The sequence below is a fragment of the Pyrgilauda ruficollis genome, unplaced genomic scaffold (assembly GCF_017590135.1).
Source record: "Pyrgilauda ruficollis isolate IOZ18807 unplaced genomic scaffold, ASM1759013v1 scaffold14, whole genome shotgun sequence".
NCBI classification, from domain to species: Eukaryota; Metazoa; Chordata; class Aves; order Passeriformes; family Passeridae; genus Pyrgilauda; species Pyrgilauda ruficollis.
Genome location: NW_024512543.1, coordinates 1,848,618 through 1,870,002, shown reverse-complemented (window position 1 = coordinate 1,870,002; position 21,385 = coordinate 1,848,618). Strand labels below are relative to the sequence as shown.

General features: G+C 33.9%; 1 protein-coding gene across 1 annotated transcript in view; it reads left to right on the top strand.

Annotated features, from left to right (window-relative positions):
* The window catches only part of FMN1 (formin 1), a 125,396-nt gene that overhangs the window by 33,592 nt on the left and 70,419 nt on the right, over window positions 1–21,385 (top strand). The window contains exons 4-6 of the mRNA XM_041459992.1: window positions 5,717–6,486; window positions 10,036–10,186; window positions 20,349–20,436. Coding sequence (XP_041315926.1) covers window positions 5,717–6,486; window positions 10,036–10,186; window positions 20,349–20,436 — 1,009 coding nt within the window. The remainder of the gene's footprint in view (window positions 1–5,716; window positions 6,487–10,035; window positions 10,187–20,348; window positions 20,437–21,385) is intronic.

Genomic DNA, 21,385 nt, shown 5'->3' with positions numbered 1-21,385 from the left:
AGTTAGAGGCTCCCTCTGAAAAATTTGCTTTTCCTCTCTTTTCTGTGCACACTACTTTGATGGCCAAAATACTATTAAGAAAAAAAAGCTGTAAAGTATGTTAAAAAAGCTTTTAATTGGCAACTCAGTAATTCTTGTCTTTTTTTTTTCCTTTTTTTTTTTTTTTTAAATTTATTTTTCCTTTTCTAATATCCTCCTCTCTAGAAAATATCCACATCTCCTAACTATATCCATGGATACTTTGTGTCTTCTTTGTTCCCACTTTTTTTTATTTTCATGGCTTGGCGTAAGTAACTAATTAGATGTAACAATCACTGTATAAAAGTCAGAGAAGGGAATAAAATTGAGCTCACTTTCTCCCTAATATGTTATTTTTCCACTCTGATTAGAGTAAAAACTTGCAAAAGTGTGTGTTTCTCAGTTAAAGAAGAGGTCTGTCTCTGATCTACCTAGAACAGCTTTGTTCATTAAATATGTGTCATTTTTACACAGTCGCTTTTCAGAGTAGAATTACATTGTAAATGCTAGTGAAAAAATACTAGGCATTGACAGTGAGCATGAACTTGCTAGTATCAAAGCAAAAGTTCTGCATATTGCTTGCTCTGAACAGTGTTTTAGAGAGCATTTTTTTATGTTTTACTGTTAAAATTCTCAGGATTTTTAAACATTTATGGTGCAAATAAGTCTGGTCTAATAAGTTAGCAACTGTTTTTTGAATTTATACTTTCTTTGTGTTCCTACATACAAATTGTTCTACAGCTTTTCACATTAGAGCAATTCTGTGTCATGGTTAAAAGTTTTTGTTCATATAAAATGACATTATATAAAGCAGTGAAACAACAGCAAATATACTTCAGATGATTGCATTTAATTGACTGTAATTGACTATACTGACCATATGAAATGAGGCTGTAATCTTTCTGTCACATATCAGAGCACAGAGAAAAGCTGTCCCATTGGTATTATTTGTCCATGTCAATCCACATTATCATTTCAAAGACATTTGGACAACCTGTTGATTACATGAATGAGAGGATTTAGTCTTTTGCTTTTATGATTAATTTATGATTTATTATCTGATACTGTAATGGTTAATGACAGTATTGTACATGAATTCAATATTTGGAATTTTTCTTCCTTGAGCATATGCTTCATCATTTCCTGATTTGCATGGGACCATGGCTGAGTTGCTGGCATTGTCAGAAAATATAATTTGCCTTTTTTCTCTATGTTGTGTCAAGTCACTTAGCAGGTGCCAACAGGAGGTCACTGGAGACATACACCAGAGGGATGGGTGTAAAGGGAGAAAACAGGAAGACACTAGAAAGCACTCCTCTTGTTTTCCAGGTTACATTGTATTAGTATTTTTGAATATTTACATAATCCTCTTACCTGTATTTTAGTAAAGAGCGGTCTTTATTTTTTTAGGGATGGCTTTTGTTTTACCCATTAACAGAAGTAATTTTTTAGCAAGAGGGTGACACAGGCCTTCTAAGCTTAAATATAAATATCTGTGTTCAAGGGATCTGAGAGTCAGCTGGGGTCACTTGCTTGGTGAATTGGTTTTACCCAAGGAAAATGGATCCTCTCCATTTCAGTGGCAGATACCAGACAAATCTCAAAGAATTAAAGAAACGGATTTGTAAGTACAACTGCACTTGTGAGGCTTGAAAAGCAAAATAGGCAAGAGCCTTCTTTAGCCAGAATCAGAGATGCAAAAAAGCCTGCATTCCAAGCAAGAGCAGATTTGGAAGCGAAAGAGATTTTGTCAAGAAGCATAGACAGAACTGCCTGTTTATTCAACCTCTTTAAAATGGGTAGTGGGTGGAAGCAGAGAGCCATGGAAGAAAGGAAGAAGAGGTACATTAGCCAGGAAGGCTAGTTTTAGAATTCAGAATAGAAAAGGGCATTTGACAATACTCAAGCTGAATCACATCTTGCAAAGGAAATTTAAGGGTTCACTGAAAGTATTTTTCAGTAGTGGAAACAGAAAGAAACTAAAGAAACAAGGGGAGTATTATGCAGTAAGGGTGAGGTGGAGACAAAAGGCATTGTTGATTTAACCTAGAAAATTAAGACCAAATGAGCTGCCCCAAATTTCAATAGCAGTGGTCATGAACACAGGGACATAATTTCTCTTAAACTGAAAAAACACACAGCTTTTAGTACTGAAGCACAAGGATTACTTTTTGTTGCATATGACAATTCTTTTTATCCTAACACAGGGTTGACTCAATCAGTCTGTGATGTGCTGTCCTTCACAGATCCTTTTCCCTTAGAATTGCCATACCACTGATCAGTCCCTTCTGTATGTACACTGCAGCCCTCTTTCTTGAATTGCAGCATGTATTTTCAGACTGTTTCCTTGTCTGATAAAATTACTGTGAATTCTGAATTTTAACAGTGTACTTTAGCTTAGTAGCATAATATTCTTTGCCTATTTAATATTGACAATTAATGCAAGAAAGATTGTACCAAAACAAAGCAACTTTTTGCAGTAGCACATTGCTGTATGGGTTAGGCTTAAGATACTCAAGAGGTACTTTCAAATTGATGATTGAAATCTGATTTTTAAAAAAAAGCACATTAGGGCTTTTTCTTTTAAGCTAGCAGTATGAAGAAAAAATAGTAGTAAGGCTTTATTGAAACTTTCATGCTTCGAGTATGGTATTTGTAGAAGTAACCTGGAAAAAATATGTGTCTACTGTCATGGAAATTTAGGCAGCTGAACCAATTCTATGTGTGTGTGTACAGGAGAGGGAGTACTATGTCAATGGCTGACTGGCAAGAGTTACTGATACAATGGAAAGTCAGAGAACCTCAACAGACCAAGGCTTCAGGGCTTAATTTGATACTCTCTGAAAAAGCAGATTATTGCTGCAAGAAAATGAAGTGGTCAGGGGAATAGAAATATGTTCCTTGCAGTAGTTCATTTGGTATTGAATGTAGCTATACAATCCAGATTTCTTAAATGAGTGCTGCTGGGAAGCAAGCAACTAGGCTTCTATACCAGCCAGCAAAGTGGCAAATGCAGTTTTCAAATGAAAATAAATATATCTAAAGCTTGCTGATGAACATCTCCCACATTGTTCTTTGTAGTGTGTTGCTTTCATTTTATACAGCAATTTTTACAGAAATTTTCTTTAATAGGTTTCAAAATCCTCTACCCTTCTTCAGAAATAAATTATGTTCATTCATGTATAGGGGGGCTTTCTAATCTTTAGTTTCAGCTGCCTTCTAGTATCTTCTGCTCCTCCAGCCTTCCTCCCATACCTTCCCTCCATCAAATATCTCGTTTCCTGCTGAAATATTTGTTCCATTTCCTCTTGCCTAAAATAGTTGTGGCTAAGCTACTACATTTTGATGATGTTTGCTATCCATTTGATTTATCATATGACTTTAGAGCATTTTTTCTCGTTTTAAGAAGTATTTTCCAGGAAGCAAACCTTTATTAAGAATATGTATGTATTATTTATGCATACATATATATATATGTGTGTGTATATATGTATATACATATATAAATAGTACATATTAATATTCATATTCTTGACACTTGTTGAAAGTATTATCATAGGTATAGATAAGGTAATCTTACTTTGGTGAACAAGACTAACTTTGAGATGAAAAGTAATTAAAATTAAATTGGTTTATTACTAAATAGAAATATTACTTATTTTTTCATAATTACTAATGCTTAGTAAATTTAGCTTTAATTCTTGTTTATAGGGTTTTTTCAAGTTATGGAAAATAATTCTGAAAATGTGCAAGTTGTATGCTTTTTCTTGCTTTTAATTCTTTCACCACAAATATAATTTTGACTTTAAATTATCAATTTTATATTGTAAATTAAAACTGGAGATCTGTATTTGGAAAGGCTTATAATACTAACACAGTTGCTTTTATGCGCATTTAAATGTAATAAATAGTTTTGTTAGATACTGTGTTTCTTTTACAGTGTGTTTTTAAGGTGGCTTCAGATTTACTGCTGGGAAAATCTTTAACATTCAAAGTAAATTGTTCTGGGAGGGAGTTTTTGATGTCCAATAGGAGCAAAGTACTACGATAAAAAAAACCCAGTTAAATTCCTTAAGGCAAACTTACCTCATTACCTCATTTATGGATCAGTATGCCAAGTTTAAAAAGAAAGGCAATTTCTTTGGAGCAATTCAAATGGCAGAAAATCTTGTGATAGTTGAATTGAACTAATAATAAACAGGAGTGCCAATAGAGTAATAGTAGGAAAAGGAAAAAAGCTAAGTAAATGTATTGTTATACATATTTGTTCTGAGTCATCTATAAAACTAACAGAAATTTAGTTGTTTCCAATACAAATCTGTTTCATTCTCTCTGTAAGACTTCAAACTTGATTCCCCACCTTTACACTTGCCAATGTAAAGGAGCATTTTATACCCAGTGTGTTCAGATTGTTTACTTTGGATTTTATCCAATGAAATTGATTAGAATCCAAGCTGTTCATACTCCTGTAAGTATGAGGGTCTTGTTTGCATATCTAGTCAAGCTTCATTTTACAGTATAAAACAACAACTATTACATTATATTTGCCACGTTGAGCTACACATATATGACATGGATGCACATAACTTAATGCTGTAAACTGGTAGCTCTGCCCTAATACTCAAGTTGGAATGGTAAGTAGGGAGTGCTATGTTGCCACTTCTGACAAGCAGTGCATGGGAATTTTAAGTGTAAATTCCTGTGCCTGTAGGAATTTGGGAAAATCACAGCTCATTAACTGTTTCTGTTAAAAGGTTGGCTTCCCTTTTGTAGAGGGATCCTGAAAGAACCATGAAAAACTCTTTTTCAGGAGTCATTGCCTTGCAAAGAGTCATGGTAATATCAGCCAGCTGCCTGATAGTATCATGGCATAATAGAAAATAATTTGTAGGGACCTAATTACCTGGAATAGCAGTATTTGATTGTATTGGATTTTTAAAGGAACTATTTCTGTGCCAAATGTTTTGTATCTTTCTGACATATCGTAAGAAAAGTGGGGTTTTTTCCTTACTTACTTAGTTATCCAGTGAAATCCTCTTGATTCTCTTGGTTCTAATGTTTATTTTCCTGAATTGTAGATTAAAACATATCTGGAAGAAATGAAATTTTAATCTAATAGCAGAGATAAACTTGAAGAATTTTTGTCTACCTCTGTGAATTTTATTGATGATAACACTTAATAGATTGAGATATTACTTCATTTAATGTTTTATCTTGAATGAATTTCAACCTCCATTGTGTTTAATCTATCTTTTACTTCCTAACATGTTATCTCTCTATATATGTATATATGACATTTATATGAAATGAAATAAGCAATAAACCCATGTCATTAAATAGAATAACATTTGAAAAAGGTACCTTTTTTCCATAATATACCATTAATTATTGCATTCAATTAAAAACTGGTAAGTCTGCTTAAAGATAATGTACAACTTAAAATTTGCCCAAATTTATATTCTGGATTTTCACTTACAAAATATATTTTGTTGAAACACCCCCTGCTTTCATTTCTTTAAAGATTAGTAATTATCCAATTATGTAATAGCTTGCAATAAAACAATTTAGAACTGGGAAAGAGGAGTGTTTCCCACTTTGATTAAGAACGTAGTTTAAATGTGAAGATTTTTAACAGACTACAAAATAAACACTTCAAAAAATATTTGTACTAAGGGTTTCTTTTCTTGTTGCTCTGCAGTCTCAGTTTGAACTCAGGGTATTCCATATCCGTGGAGAACATGCTGTCTCAACTGCTCAGCTTGAGGAAACCATTGCACATCTGAAGAATGAACTTGATAATAAATTAAACAGAAGAAATGAAAAAGCAAAGGATATTGGTGTTTCTACTGAAGATGATAACCCACCAAAGGCATACCGAAATGTATGTATACAGACTGACAGAGAGACTTTTATAAAGCCTAGTGAAGAAGAAAACAGAGCTGTGAAAAATAACCAAATAGTACCCAAAAAGCTTAATATTTCTTCTTTGACACATAGTATATCTGCCCAAAGTGAAAATAAGGACAATTACAATGTACAGTCATCAGAAAGTGTCTTGTCTTGTCAACCAAAACAAATGCTGCCTCCTCCACCACCACCACCACCTCCTCCCCTTCCTGATTCTTCACTGTCCACTGTAGTTCCTCCACCGCCACCTTTGCCAATGGGACCGACTTCACTGACATCTCAGTTTGGATCTGGTCCACCGCTGCCACCTCCACTTTCTGAAGGCTGTAGGAATTTTCAAGCACCACCACCACCGCCACCACCACCGCTTCCGGGGCTGGGACCTCCTGTTCCTCCTCCACTGCCTGGATCTGGGTTACCTCCACCCCCTCCACCTCCTGGGCCTGGGTTCTTTTTTAATAGCACTTTATCTTCAAACCAAGGTCCTCGAAAACCTGCCATTGAACCTGGCCGCCCCATGAAGCCTTTGTACTGGACACGAATACAATTGCAAGATAACAGGTAAATATATTTACTTAGAGTTGCTACTTACAGGTCAGCGCAGAGACATAATTCTAGGGAAAAAACCTGAATCAGTTCTAGAAGTCTGAAAAAATAAGTTGTTTTAAAATATTATATTTAACTTAAAAATTATATGTATTATAAATTAAACCCTTTTGCATCATAATAAAAACATATTTTATTTGGGCATTTTTCCCCAATATTTCAGGCACTGTGTGGATAAACCATAGTGATGGGGTGCTTCCCAGATTTAGCACTAAAATGAAAAAGGGTAGCCAAGAGATTAGAAAGATTTTTTTTTTCTTAAAATTAAGTCTGCATTTGAGTTAGAATTGAAATCTTAAATTTTTGTCAGGTGAGAATTTAGTTTAATTTTTGCTTTCCAGTCACTTCGTGATCCTTTCTCCAGAGAACTCTGTTGTGTCATCCTCTATGATTCCAGTTCTAGAAACTGGAAACCGTTAAACTGGAACCTAACCTCTGTGCATAATTCTGTCAGAGCAGGAAAAATTAAGCATATGTGTAAATATATGCAGCTCAGCAACCTGTAGCATGAAGTGTCCATTATGGACAAATCTGAGTACTGATGGAGACCTCTACAGCTTTAAAAAAACAGATATAAAATTTTAAAAAGAATATCCACCTTACTGTGATTTAGTGCAGAGATAGAATCCCAGATGTGTTTGAGGAAGGGATGCCATCCAGAGGGACCTTGATATGCTTGAACTGGGGGGCTGCAAACAAGGCCAAGTGCAAGGTCCTGCACCTCAGCTAGGGCAACTCCCAGTAACAGTAAAATCTGTGGAATAGAGAAGGTAGATTTAGGTAAAAGGTGAGGAAGAAGTTCTTTACTGTGAGAGTGGTGAGGCATTGAAAGGTTTCCAAAAGGAGCTGCAGATGCCTCTTTCCTGCAAGTGTTCAAGGCCGTACTGGATGGGGCCCTGCGCAGCCAGGTCTAGTTGAGGTTGTCCCTGCCCATGGCAAGGGGTTGCAATGAGATGATCTTCAAGGTTCTTTCAACCCAGGTCATTCTGTGGTTCTATAACAGTATTCTAGCAGTGTATTCAGTTGTATCAAATCCAAAGTTATACAAAATACACTGTTTTATTAATTCGTTTGTAAGGGGTCATTTGGCGAACAGGCATAAATAAACAATTTTTGGTCAGGCTTTTTGAAATCCTTGTTTATGCTGCCTGTTTATTTAGCTGACAGGAGAAAAGCAGTTCTCCCAGTCACACTTTCTGAAGCAACATTAATACCTTACTGCCACAGTTACTCAGCTGCTCTTTTTGGATTTGATTGATTCTGACTTTCCTTCTTGTGTTTATTACTATAATATAGAGCTCATTAGGAGTGATGGATCAAAAACTATTTTTGGGGGTTGCTTAAGTGACACAGACCATTTTATTTTAATGAAGAGTTGTTCCTTAATTCAGCTCCCGTATTAATGCAAGTAACGAAATTACATTATTATTTGAATCTTAAAGTTCAAATTATTATTGTCTGTGTTCAAAATTATATTAGCCTAGCAGCAGTTACCAAGATGCTAAATTTAAACATTTTAATAAGCTAAACTATATTACTATATATGGCTTACAGCCATAATGCATCACAATATTATATGTGCTATATAATATATACACACAGTATATTACTTATTATTATTATATTATTGTAATATACTACTATATTTTTGAAATTATTTATTATAGTTTGTTTATCCTGTAATAATTATTTTTATACATTATGTATTTATTTAAAATATTTAACATTATAATAATATCTTAATTTCAGGTTTCTCTATTATATTTAAACATGTTTTAAGTAAATATTTGCAATTAAGTGGATTTAAATATGAGTTTTATTTACTTTACAGGTCTGAATTTATTTTTATGAGAAAGTACCATTATTCTGGTATAATAAAACATTGTAAGATGTCCATGTTTTATATAAAATATTTGACAGGAGCAAAGAAATTACTGAAATGTCAGTTGTATAGTCTTAGTTTTTTAGAATTAAAAAGAATTAAAGTTTTTCAGAATTGAAATATTTTAGAGCAGGAGGCTTGAACATTTTGGCTTTACTTTCCCAGTATTTCTTTGGCATAATTGTTCCGCAGTGAATAAATAGTTGGTCCATAAATAAACTTTATTCTTCCCATTGAATCAATTAAATAAAAGTTTTCTTTCTGAGACAATGCTGGTTCACCAAGCTTTTGCAAGGTAAGGGATAATTCATAGCATTCTGATGAACTGCTGGTCACCACGTGTAATGGTCCAGCATTTTCATGGTCTGTATTAGAACTGGAAATTTCTTCAAGGGTTTGCTGCTCAGATCAGGAGCCATCCAGGACTTCTTGTTGCAGAGCCCGAAAGAATCCTTCATTCTTCAGTATTGCTAACACAACTGTCCTGGTTCAGGGACAGCAACAAATATCAGGAAGAGCAAAGCTGTGGAACTCTAAGCATGTCCTGTGACGTGGAATATATTGCATCAGCAGATGCTATTCGAAAAGAATGAAAAGTTCCTTAAACATTCATGATAGTAGACAGTTGAGTGTTAAGTAGAAAAAAAATCCTAAATTTGGAAAAAAAAAAAATAGTTCCTTTTGAATTGGTAGGTATTCCATTTTGTCGCATATTACATCTATGTTTAGTGACATCAGCCATTTGTATTTTATAGCAGTTTTCTTCACTTGGTTTTAATTGCAAATAATTTCACTGCCTTTTAGTGACATCTGCTGGAAGACATGGTCCCACCTTCTACTGATAAACAGACAAGAACACTCAGAAGTTTTGTCCCACATATTTTTCTGAAACATTGAAATTTTTGAAACAAGGCCCCTCAGAATTGATGTGCAGTGTTTGTAGCACTACATATTATTTTCCCCTAATCCAGATAAAACTAGAGGATTGTGTAAACAAGCTCCCATATGATCCAAAACTAAATCTGGTCTTGGAAGGCAAGAAAAGAAGGAAAGATAATCCACATTTAAAATTGGCAGTTGGTTGAATGGAGAATACTGGCTAGTCTCCCAAAATATAAGCCACATAATTACTCTAGTTCCTCAGAACTACAACAAGGATAAATATGAGCATACAACATCTGTGGATAGCATGAAGTAAATCAGGTCCTATACAAATTTCCCCAAACACTCTTAAAATATGCTTGAATAAAGTTTGTTCACTATTTGTTGATATTGTTTATTTTTATAGGTCTAAACAGATTACTGGGAATTTTAAAAAAATCTGACATTGGAGTACTTCTAATCCTAGTTGAAGTGGCAGAAATCTCTTGACATGTATTTGCACAAGCTGCCATTGTTGCACAAAGAAGGGTACACTATGACTGATGCATGGACTAAATAGCTCAAACTAAAAACTAAAACTCATAGGAAAACTTTTGACTCCTTACAGGAGCAAGATATAGGAAAGGAGTGCTCTGTGTATTGCTTTGAGTTTAAATCTACCATGGATTTTAATCTGTTATGGTTAGATCTATTATTGTTTCTCATAATGTTTAGAAATTATATTACCTTTCTCTTTATAGGAAAACTGCTATGCCAACATTATGGGAATCACTGGAAGAACCTGATATACTTGACACTACTGAGTTTGAATATTTATTCTCCAAAGACACCACTCAGGAAAAAAGAAAACCATTATCAGAGACTTATGAAAAAAAAACCAAGGCCAAAAAGGTATTTATTGTTTTTTTTGTTTGGGTTTGGGATTTTTTTTGTTGTGGTCCTAAATTTGGATTTTGGTTTTTTGGGTTTTTTTGGGTTTTTTTTTTGGGGTTTTTTTTTTTTTTTTTTTTTTTTTTGCTTTTGTGTGTGTGTGTGGTACTGTTTAGTCTTTCATTTTGAGTAAACTCCCTTTTAATTTTTGGATTTTTTGTGAATGATCAAGAAAGAAAACTATGGATTGCTGATTCAATCTCAATTCTCTTGCTTGAGAATGCAGGGCTGTGCTTTACCTTGGAAAATCTTTTACCTTTGCTACTGAAAGTTCCATATTCCAGTGAGGTAGAAAAAATACTGTATAGGAGAATAGAATTAAAGTTCTAATTAATATCTGAATGTGCCAGTATTTCCGGCCATTATTTACCCTTGAGCTGATGTATGATTAATGCCTGTCACTAGTTACTCCAGCAAACCTCTCTTTCACTGGGATTAATTTTATTGGAAAAATAAAATTTAAAGTAAAATTTTAAATAAGGAATGCCAATTTTTTTTCCAGGATAACTAAGGAGTTGTGTCAGGAAGGGGCAGGACAGTCATTTCGTTAATAGCCAAAGCTACATGCAGTAGCTGCGTCATTGCCGTAGCGCAGATGCGGTCAGCTTCAGATACAATCCATTACAGAGGCAGCTGGCACTTGCCAGTTGGGATGTGCAGACAGGAAAAGTAGTAGTATTTACTGCCAGAAAAAATCTGGACTGAATAATAATCAATACTGCTTTCCTAAAACAGTGTGGTTACGTGTCAGAAACTACTGAAACATTTATTGTTTTAAATCTCTTTGAGTTTACCTGCTTGGAACCACAAGAGGGCACTTTGCATGTGAGCTGTGCTTGCTACCTTCAGTTTTATAATACATAGAACATGAAACATGTGTACATGCTGGGGCTTTCAGATCTTTCAGAACATCTTTGATCATAAATTTCCTATATTATGTCTTAATGCAACAGCTAATGAGAAGTATCAGTAAGGCTGTAGAATTTATAGAACTCAAATTCATGCAATGTAAATAATTAAAAATGGGGCCTGGATGGGGACATGCTGGCATTTGTAAATACACACCAAAGAAATAATTGTTATAGTCCTTCAAATATTAGGTTAGGTTCAAACTAACCAAATATGTTGATTATGAACATCTCTGTGAAAACTATTTTGAGATATTTTACTTGAAAAATACTTGAAGTAAATGGGACATGTAGCAGCAGCTGTATCCATAAATTCAATTAGGTCACATATCTTATGCCTTCTTTCTAATATTTATTTTTAGATTTCATTAATTTACTTTTTTCAGAAATAATTACATAATAGGAAATAGAGATTTCTAAAGAACTTTGAAGAATTTAGTCACTGTTACTTTAATGGGGAATTAATATGTACAAATAGTTGCCTTTTTATTTCAAAATCTCAGTAATTAAGGGAGTATATCTACTTCTCCAAGGGGTTGACAGCAAACCAGCTACAGAATTAGGCCTGTATACTGAAAGATGAAGTTTTGGGGTTTTTTTTCCTTGCTGCTTTGTAAACTAACTTATTTGTTTGAGCAGCTTGATTTTTTAGTGATCTCTTTTGGCTTATCCGAAATTGAATTGGGTAATTCTTACAGAACATATTGTTATAATACTATGCATTATTTTTTGTGAGCAACCACTGTATTTTCATACAAAGACATCTTTTTTATTTCTATCAATGTTTTAAAATTCTGCTTTGTTATTAGAGGTAAACTTACTATTTTAAGACAATGGATATTTTACTGAAATTAATGAAATTAAAAAGGTTCCTTTAAATTACTGTGGAAAAATAGAAAAATAAATTCCCTTAGAAATAAATTCAGAATTATATCTATTACCTTGTTCTTAGTTTGGAAAACTGATGGGATTGTAATGATGGTGTTACAAACCATGGGAACTGTAGGATAAATTGTAGAATTTACAAAAGTCGTGGTCAGTAGTGCAAAATTACATCATTTGGTCAAATCAAAAACTAAAAATAAATCTGCTTTTAGAATTTAAAGAAACATTTAATTGAGTACAGAAGCATTTTCTTTTAGTGTATCCTGTCTTTCCACCTTTTTCGGTTAAATGACTCACAGTAGCAGCTGAATGTTTTTACAGACAGTTGGCCCTCTTAGATGCTCCTGTGTTTTTTTTGTCCCTCTGGAAGCTCAGATATATGCAGGCTGGCTCCAGTGGATCAGTCTTGGTGGGCTGCAAATGATACAGTAGTAGAGAGGCATTTTATTTACTTACAGGAGGATTTATTAGTAGATAATAACAGAGAACTTCTGTAGATCAATATAAAGCTGTCAGTTTGACTGGTTTCATTTCTCATGCTTCTTTTGGCTCTCAAAGTTTCTTGCTTTTTCCCTAACAATTATATCTACTAGGGTTTTAGCAGGAATCTTTTTCTTTGCTTCAGTACATAAATTTCTGTTTGTCTGGTCTTAAAAAGGGTACCAGTGTCACATTATAGGGAATTGTATAGCCTGGTTAAAGATGCTTTCTACAGGCATTAAGAAACACAAATCTTATATGAGGCTCATCATATATTACAGATTTAGCTGATGCCCTGTCATTATGTGCTTACTTATAAATTCCTTTTTCATGTTCACTAAAAAAACCTTCCAGAGCAAGATTTAGGTACAGCAATGAAGTTGTAGCTTGTGTTTGAAATAGTTAAGCTGTTTTATTTAATGATACCTGGTAAGTCTGACTCACTCCCTGCACTGAACCTCTTCTCTGCACAAACTATGCCTTATTTCATAGGATCTTATACAAAGTTCAGCTTCCTTGGTATTTAGGGAAATGACAGACCAATAGATGGTGCAGGTCTGCTAGTTAAAACATGATTGTTCAATATTTTGCTCCTTGAATGAGAATTACATCAGTGCCTCACAGTCAAATTCCTTTTTCAATTGGAAGTAAGATTTTTATCTTTTGAATTAGAGGGTATTAACTCTTTTGCAATTCCAAATAAAACAATATTACTCACTTTATTCTCAGAATTATTAGTGTTGTGAAACTGGTTGGAATAATCTGTATGCTTAGGCTGTGAAATGAATGCTTCTTTGGAGAGCCTATAGAAATTTCAGTTTATGGGTATTCTTACCCATTTTTCCAGGTAGTAGACACTGGCAATACAGATTAAAAAATTCACTGTATGCTCTGCTTTTTTTTTACTCACAGCTGATAGACATGTGCCATTTTTAGCCAGAAATGTCTAAATGTCCTATGTAAGCTGCACCAAGGAGATTTAAGTTGGACATGGAAGAATTTCTTCACAGCAAGGGTGATTAGCCATTGGAATGGACTCTACAGGGAGGTGGCAGAGTTACTGTCCCTGGAGGTGTTTAAGGAAACACTGACTGTGGCACTCAGTGCCGTGGTCTGGTTGACATGGTAGTGTTCAGTCACAGGTTGGACTTGATGTCAGAAATCTTTTTCAACCTGATTGATTCTGTGATTAAGATAAATAGAATAGCTGTTCTATTTCCCAGTACCATTTGGCAAGTTATGCTCAGAAAGGAAACTTCTGAGTATATATTCATATTATACATATATATTTATACTCATATATATTATACAATTACAATATAATAAATGTTTAATAAAATGAATATTTAGAATATGTCAATAATATTTCAATATATCATCAATAATATTTCTATTCATGCATATATATACTCACTGTCAAAACAGGAGAATACACTGAGGACTCTGTGGACTTCTCTGCTGGTTGTAGTGACTTTGGTATTTTCACTTATTTCTTGGATAGTAGAATACTAACGCTGCAGCCACCACCTATTTGCGAGAGGCTTCAAATGTACTGAAGTAGATCCTTCACAAAGCTTTCTGATCTTTCCTTCACAAAGCTTTCACAAAGATCTGAGATCTGGTCTGACAGACAAAAATAAGCACAAAGCTAATGCAATTAACCACAAGGTTAATATGATTACGAATATTCAGCTACCTAAAAAATCAGATGGGGTACAGCTGGCTAACTGACTGTTAATAGTTCAGCAGAAAGAGTCTTGACATTATAGTGGCTCACAAGAACATGAGTTGTCAAATCATGGTAATACTAAAAATGAAAAGCAGAACTCTGATAGATCAAGAAGTATTGCTTGCAAGACACTACTCAGCCATGTCTCAGTTAAGAACTGCATCTACATTTAGGCACTACAACCCTTCATTAAAAATTTGCTAACTGTAAAGAGTCAAGAAGAGAGAGAATGATGAAAAGTAAAGTAGTCTCTAAGGAAAGAATCAAATTATTATGATTGTTTAGTCTAGAAAGGAGAAGGTTGATTGGGACACACAGTATAAGTGTAATCAAGTGCATGCAGCTGCTGCAAAGAAAAATTATGGAAAGCTTTCTAAGAGCAAGGATACTGAAGGAATGCAGAAAAATTTTGGCTAGGGAAATTGTGTTTCTGTATTTGGAAATCTTTAGGAAAGTTTATTTAGAGTGGTACACATATAATTGATAACTGTCTTGAAGTGCAGAAATGCTGTGAATGACATTTTGAGTGCCTTTTCAACATCTTGATGCTGTTAATCAATTAAGACATAAAGTCCGCCTTCTGTCCATTGTCCTATGGATTGAAACAGCTGGCTATACTTCTTTCAAAAACACTGTCATGATTCCCAAATTTGTTGCATTCATGCTAGATAGAAATGGCTTATTGGGTTGCACTGATTTCTATAGGCTTCTGACAAGTATGTGGGGGAAGAAAGGAAGGGAAATTAAGAATCTAAGTAGCAATGATAATACAACTTAAAGGACTGCATAAAAGGTGATTTTACTTATTTTTAAAAATATAATAACTTATTTTGATAAAATGTAGTTCATTCACTTGATGGTGATACAATGTAAACCCAATATAGGTTAAAGGAAGGTCAGGTGTAACTTTCTAGTACACAAATATGTATACTGGAAGACGTGAAGTTTGTTATGGTAATACTTATCTGGGCTTAGAAGCTCTGCAAACTGTGTAGCTGCTCATGCTTCTTTGATCATGCAGCCCTTTGGAAAATGTAGCATCTTTGGAAGAATGTTAAGATTTTTTTCCAACTGTACACCCTCTGAAATAATGCAGGAAACTCTTGTTCTTGTGAATTTATTTTCTCTGCATGTTTGCAATCCTTCATTTAATGTTCTATGTATTATGTAGATAATGATAAAAATTAGTATTCTGAGGATTTGATATTATGTCTTGAGAATAGAATTAGTTTTTTTCTGGTTGGGAGAATTTACTGGCTAGATTAATATATTAGTTATATCCCAATATTAGAGCAAAATACTATGCAACATATTTAAACATTAAAAATATAATTCTTCTCTCATAAAAATATTTTTGAATTAAGACTAGATGTGTTATAATCTTATACAAAGATAAGTAAATGTTTGGAGTTGATATGCATGAAATGGAGAAGAGATGATTGCCCAGAGACTTCTGTATATAAATAATATACCGAAGGAATGGGATTTATTTCATACTTACTTTATAGTGCTGAAGTGATTGAATCTGCAGCAGGAAAAGTTCAAATTATTGGAGGAAAACAAAAGTCCCTTAGGGGGACCTTCATATTCATACACCTGAATATGAGTCAAATAAATAAAAGACATTATTCATTACGTATGAAGCTATGATAATCTGTAATCTTGAAAAAGTGATATTTATAAAAGATTTCTTTGCTGCATTTTTTTCCATGTGCATTTCGTAGCTCCATTGCTAGATTTAACACATATTTTGACGTTATGTTAGTTTTTCCAATATATTTGAGCACTTGTTAGTAATTTATCCTCAAAATCTCAAGTATTTTCTATACTTTTCCAAGAAACAGGATAGTTGGATATTTGTGATGCCACTCTGTCTTCATCTTACAAAAAAAAAAAAAGAGTAAATGTCAAGTAATTTGTGTCAGGTGTATGCTCCAAATGAAAGTCCATCAATCATTTTTGGCCCTTTAGTGCAATGATTATAATTTCAAAGAAGCAGGAGGACATTAAAGATAATGGCTTTTCTGTTGTCTATTATCTCTAACAGACTTCACATAATTATTAACATGTGTTCTCATTTACGAAGGGTGTCAATATTTTGAGTGAATTGCATTTTTTTAACTGAAAGGGATATGCCTGTCAGCAAGATTTTTGTCCATCTAACTAAATGAGGAATTACAATTAATAAATTTTTTGTTTCCGCAAGAAGGGCAGATATTGCAGAAAATGTTGGAAGCTTTGCAGGGCTGAAACACAATGACTGTCTTCAGCTGTCTGCATAAGATAATAAACAGTGTTCAAACTGAATCAGAAGTAGTAAAATGCTAGTCCGTGCTTGTCCGAGGCACTCTCACTTTCTTTTTATATTTTATGCTGTGCTGAAAAAAATAATTGGCATTCCTTTTTTATCACAAAGCCCTGAAGTCATGTAGAATATAGAAATTTTCCACAGGGTGAATATCTATTTTGTGGTTTGTCTAATTTTTGCAGTTCTGATAGGAGTAAAGATATTGAGAAAAGTTTCTTACTAGCTCATTCATACCTCCTATTTGAACCTGATAAATTGCCATTTGTGTGTACTTTAGAAAAAGGCTAAATGTAGTGGTGTTTTCAAGCTAATAAAATTGTAAATAGACTTTAAAAAATATAAAGCTCTGGTTCACCCATGTTAAGGAAAACATAGTTAAATTTGGCTCTCCCTTGAGTAGGAATATGAGAGATAATGTCTAGTTTGCAGCTTCTGAAATTTCATTGGTAACTCTTGGAGTGTTTATGCAGAATGGCTTGAGGGACATACTTGGCTTCTTGTGCAGGATATTCTTCCTGTGTTTGAACAGGGTTTCAGCAATCCAAACATGGGTCCAGGCTGTTGATTTGCTGTAAAAGTTAGTGAGTGGGAATGGAGGGAAATGCTGTAATATGCAGGCCAGCTTTTTAGCTTATGGCTTTTCTCAATAAACTTAAATATTATGGAAGGAATCCATACACCACCAGGAGAAAGGATTAAGCTTTTAATCACTAAAGTAAACTGATTCCCTTCAGATTTCAGTACCAGTAAGTGTCCGGGACAGAATATAGACATTGCAGTTTCACAGAACAGTAAAGTCTGCTGTACAGTATTTAATGAAATACGTTCCTGGCTACATTAGAGAAACACTTTCTAATGAGAATGACAGAATAATTTATTAGTATAGTCAAGCTTTGATATATTTTCACTTTTGAATTAGATTATAAAGACTTGAAAGAGATGGGACACTTCTGTACAGCAAATCAGCTAATTTAACAATTAAAAATAGGGGAAAAAACAACAAAAATCAAGTAATGCTATGGATCAGTGAAGTAAATGAATTATCACCAGCAGTCACAATTCTGTCACTAAGCCAGAAGATGCTGCATCCATTACAACAATATATTCATAGTCTGGAGAAGCAACAGGCAGCTGGCAAAGCCTACCAGCTGGCACAGCAGCATCAGCTGGCGTCAGCTAGCTTGTAGCTGCTTACCTGTCACTGCCACCTACAAGCAAACCCCAATATGCTGAGAGGTGATCAGTGATTTGTCTTTCGAAAGCACAGACTAAATAGTTCAACACAGTCTTTACAAACTTTCCTTTTATTTGCCTTATGTTTTTACTGAACAGAAAAAGTGCTGATTTTTTTGTGTCTCCTGTTTGAAATTCGCACACATGTAATTCCCCCTTAGTGACAGAATAACCATTATTTGGGCAAAGTTAGTGTCTTTGAAAACTAGTTCTCTGTTTTACTACTGGTTATATATTTTAACTGCAAAATCCTTCAAGTTCCACATTGATTCTAAAAATCTGTGACAAAATTCCAGTATAATGCTAATACTTAGCATTATAACTATGGGTTTGAAGTAGTTTTATGCTCAGTGTAAGCTATTCAGTTGTCATGGTCCTCCATTTTTGCTCTCTAATGAATTAATTATTAGCCTTCAGTTACTTGATGGAAGCTATTTCAGGTAGTTGCATCTAGCTTGATGCCTGGTAATTGTGACCATGTGTACATTTGTCTAAAATGCATGTGAACATACAGTCAGTTGCTGTTTTACATCATTAATCTCTGGTTTAACTTTTAAAATTATATAGGGCTTTCTTTAAGGACCTTCTCACAAATTTGTTAGGGGGAGGTCTTGCATAGTGATGTGAGCTAGTTTGATCATATCTGGAGAATATAGTAGCACTTAAAAATACTTCAGTGGAATGATTTCAGATGTCATATTGTCTACAACAGCTGCAGTCTGGAAAGGTTTTGCCTCAAACTAGGCATATCTAATGGGGTTTATGACAACCTATGAATTTACCCTGAACAAGGTCAGCTTGGAGGTCAGTGAACGCTGTACAAATTGTGTACTGCTCAAACCTGTAATTATCCCTGTAAGAAGTTAATGTGCTGCGGAGTTCAGCAAATTCATGTAAAGCTTCAGAAATGACCATTAGAAACCAAGCAGTTACTTACAGTTGCTCAGAAGAATCAGTGAGCAGGATGTGATGCTTCCACAGCGTTCATTTAAGGTAACTTGGAACAAAATCATCTTGTCTGCTTGTGTACTCAGGAGATAAAGGGCCTGAATACTTTGCCATTTGAAAAACCACTTTCCACAGTATTAATTTCTTAATACCTATCATATGTGCTATACATATAGGCAGAAAAAACTCTCAGGATAGATTTTTTTTTTCAAATTTGGCAGAAAATATGCAGTATCTACTTTAACATAAGTTTATTATTGAGTACATAGAAGAGGGACTTAAAATATCTGTCAGATCTTTGTTCAAGAGAGCATTTGTTCCAACTTGTGCATATATTATTCAATTTCAGTACTGTAAATACTAACTTCGCATTTTCACGTGAAAATGTCAGTATCATTTCTCTTTTTCCTCTATTTGTCAAAAAATTTAGTTTTTTATAGATGAGTGACTAAGTATTTTCATAGGTAAATATTTGTAAATCACATAACATACAGATAGGAAATATTTTTATGAGTTAGTATAAAGTTTCTCAGTTAACTGTCTCTAATTTGAGTATCAATAAAAGTGTTCTAGGAATAAGGGATAACAATTGCATTAAGTTCTTGCTATGATTAAATATCCAAATATAAGTGCCACCTTTAATTTAAATAATAAAATTAAATTTTGAGAAATACATATTAAATATTCAAATACTAAGAATATAAATTTAGGGAAAACAGCTATTAGTTTTAATTTTGCATAGGAGTTAGTATTTTTGATAGTTTTTGTACATCAACACTATGAAGTCAGCCATCTGCTTGGATCAGAACATTTTGTATTTTTGAAGAACTTGTGTCTGTATTGCATTTTGTTATGTACTTTTGTCATATCTTCCTTACTAAATAAATTAAATTAGTTTTTTACATTTCTAACATCTGAGCAACACTGATCCCTTTCTTTATAAGTAATTTCAACCAGACAAAATAACATTAAGGTTTCCCTTCCTCCTCTTTCTTCTTCTCCCCCTAAACTGACATCAGAAAGTATTACAGACTGAAAGTCAGTATCTTATACTATCAAATATCTGTACCCAAATGTGAAAAAAATCCTGAAATCCCTGTGGAGTGTCAACAGTGTGGAATAAGCACATTCAGACATGAGCAAAAGAAATACTTTGAGTAGTGCCTAGTTCCAGAAGTAGTGTTGAGAGGGCATAAAAAGACAATTCTTCAGTTCTTCTTGGTTAGGAATTGATTCTTTGCTGAAAAAATAGACATGAGCCTGTTCACACTGAAATGTAAACTACCAGACAAACTAAGGAACTGGTGATGTACTCAGTGTCTTTAATAGTTCTTAAATGTCATTTAAAGAAAAAGGGGGGAAAAACCATATTCCAGAATAAATATTTGATGTGCCTTTTTCTTTTCCTGCATAACAGCATCCTACAAGTAAGAGGTGAGAATTCAGTCTTATAATTAATTTGTTAAGGTGCAGAGTACAAAAATAAGATGAAGGTCACATTTAGTTAATAAAAGGGTTTGATGTTTGGAGAAACATGGAATTCAATTCACAAGTTAGCTTCTGTTATAAAAGTGACTGAATCCTTTGTAGAGTGTTCCCTTGATCTCAGATAATTTTGCATCGCCTTTCTAGATTATCAAATTGCTGGATGGAAAGCGGTCTCAAACTGTAGGAATTTTAATATCGAGTTTGCACTTGGAGATGAAGGATATTCAACAAGGTAAGTGTTTCTTATACTTAATGTATTGTACTTGCATGGATACTTTATCATAGCCCTCAGATAATTTCTGACAGTGCAGAATGTGTTTTGAATAGTGTCCTAAACTACCAGAAGAATCATTCTTCCAATATATTCCAGTTTATGTAAAAGTTTCACCTAAAAACTAGAATTGAATTTAGGTACAACTCTTTCTGTACCTTTACAGTTAGCATAACACTTTTTAGTACACTGTTTCCATATTCCTCCCCTGCAGTTCCCTGCTTTTTCTAAAGCAAAATGTCCACCAGCAGGAATTACATGAAGGGCTTGTGCATAAATCTTTCAGACTTGAAACATGCAGTCAGTATTTTTTAATATTTACATTTTCCTTCATTAACAGTATAAGAAGTACATCCCAAACTGATGTTACCATGTAAGAATCAGAAAGAGAATTACTGGATGGCATTTTTCAAACCATGGGGCTAGTCAGTTGTAAATTCCATTACTGGTAGAAATTATTTGAGTTTGCCAATACAACTGTAGAGGAATACAGATTTTTGAGAACACTGGGGTGATTGAGAGTCTGCTTATGTTCTGGATTTAAAAAGATATTGTTTAAGGATATTGTTTATTTCTTTTTCACATTAAGAAAAGGAAAATATTCACCATTTAAAACAACTGCTGGAACAACTCAAGTTGATGTCTCCTTTTTTGCTATTGTTTTCCCTCCATCACATGCAAATACTGGGTAGGGTGTTGAGATGCTGCTGGCATTGATTATTATTAATTTCAAAAGAGCCTTTGAGCATCTAGCACTTTAAAAGCACAAGGGCTTACAGATGTCTCTTGGGATGCAGAGGAATAAGGAAAAGAAGGAATAACTTTGTCTCTGCCAGTATTGTGTGAAAGGTATCAGAATGAGATGGAAAAAAACCACTATTACTAAAGGTCTAAATAATTTGCTGGCAGA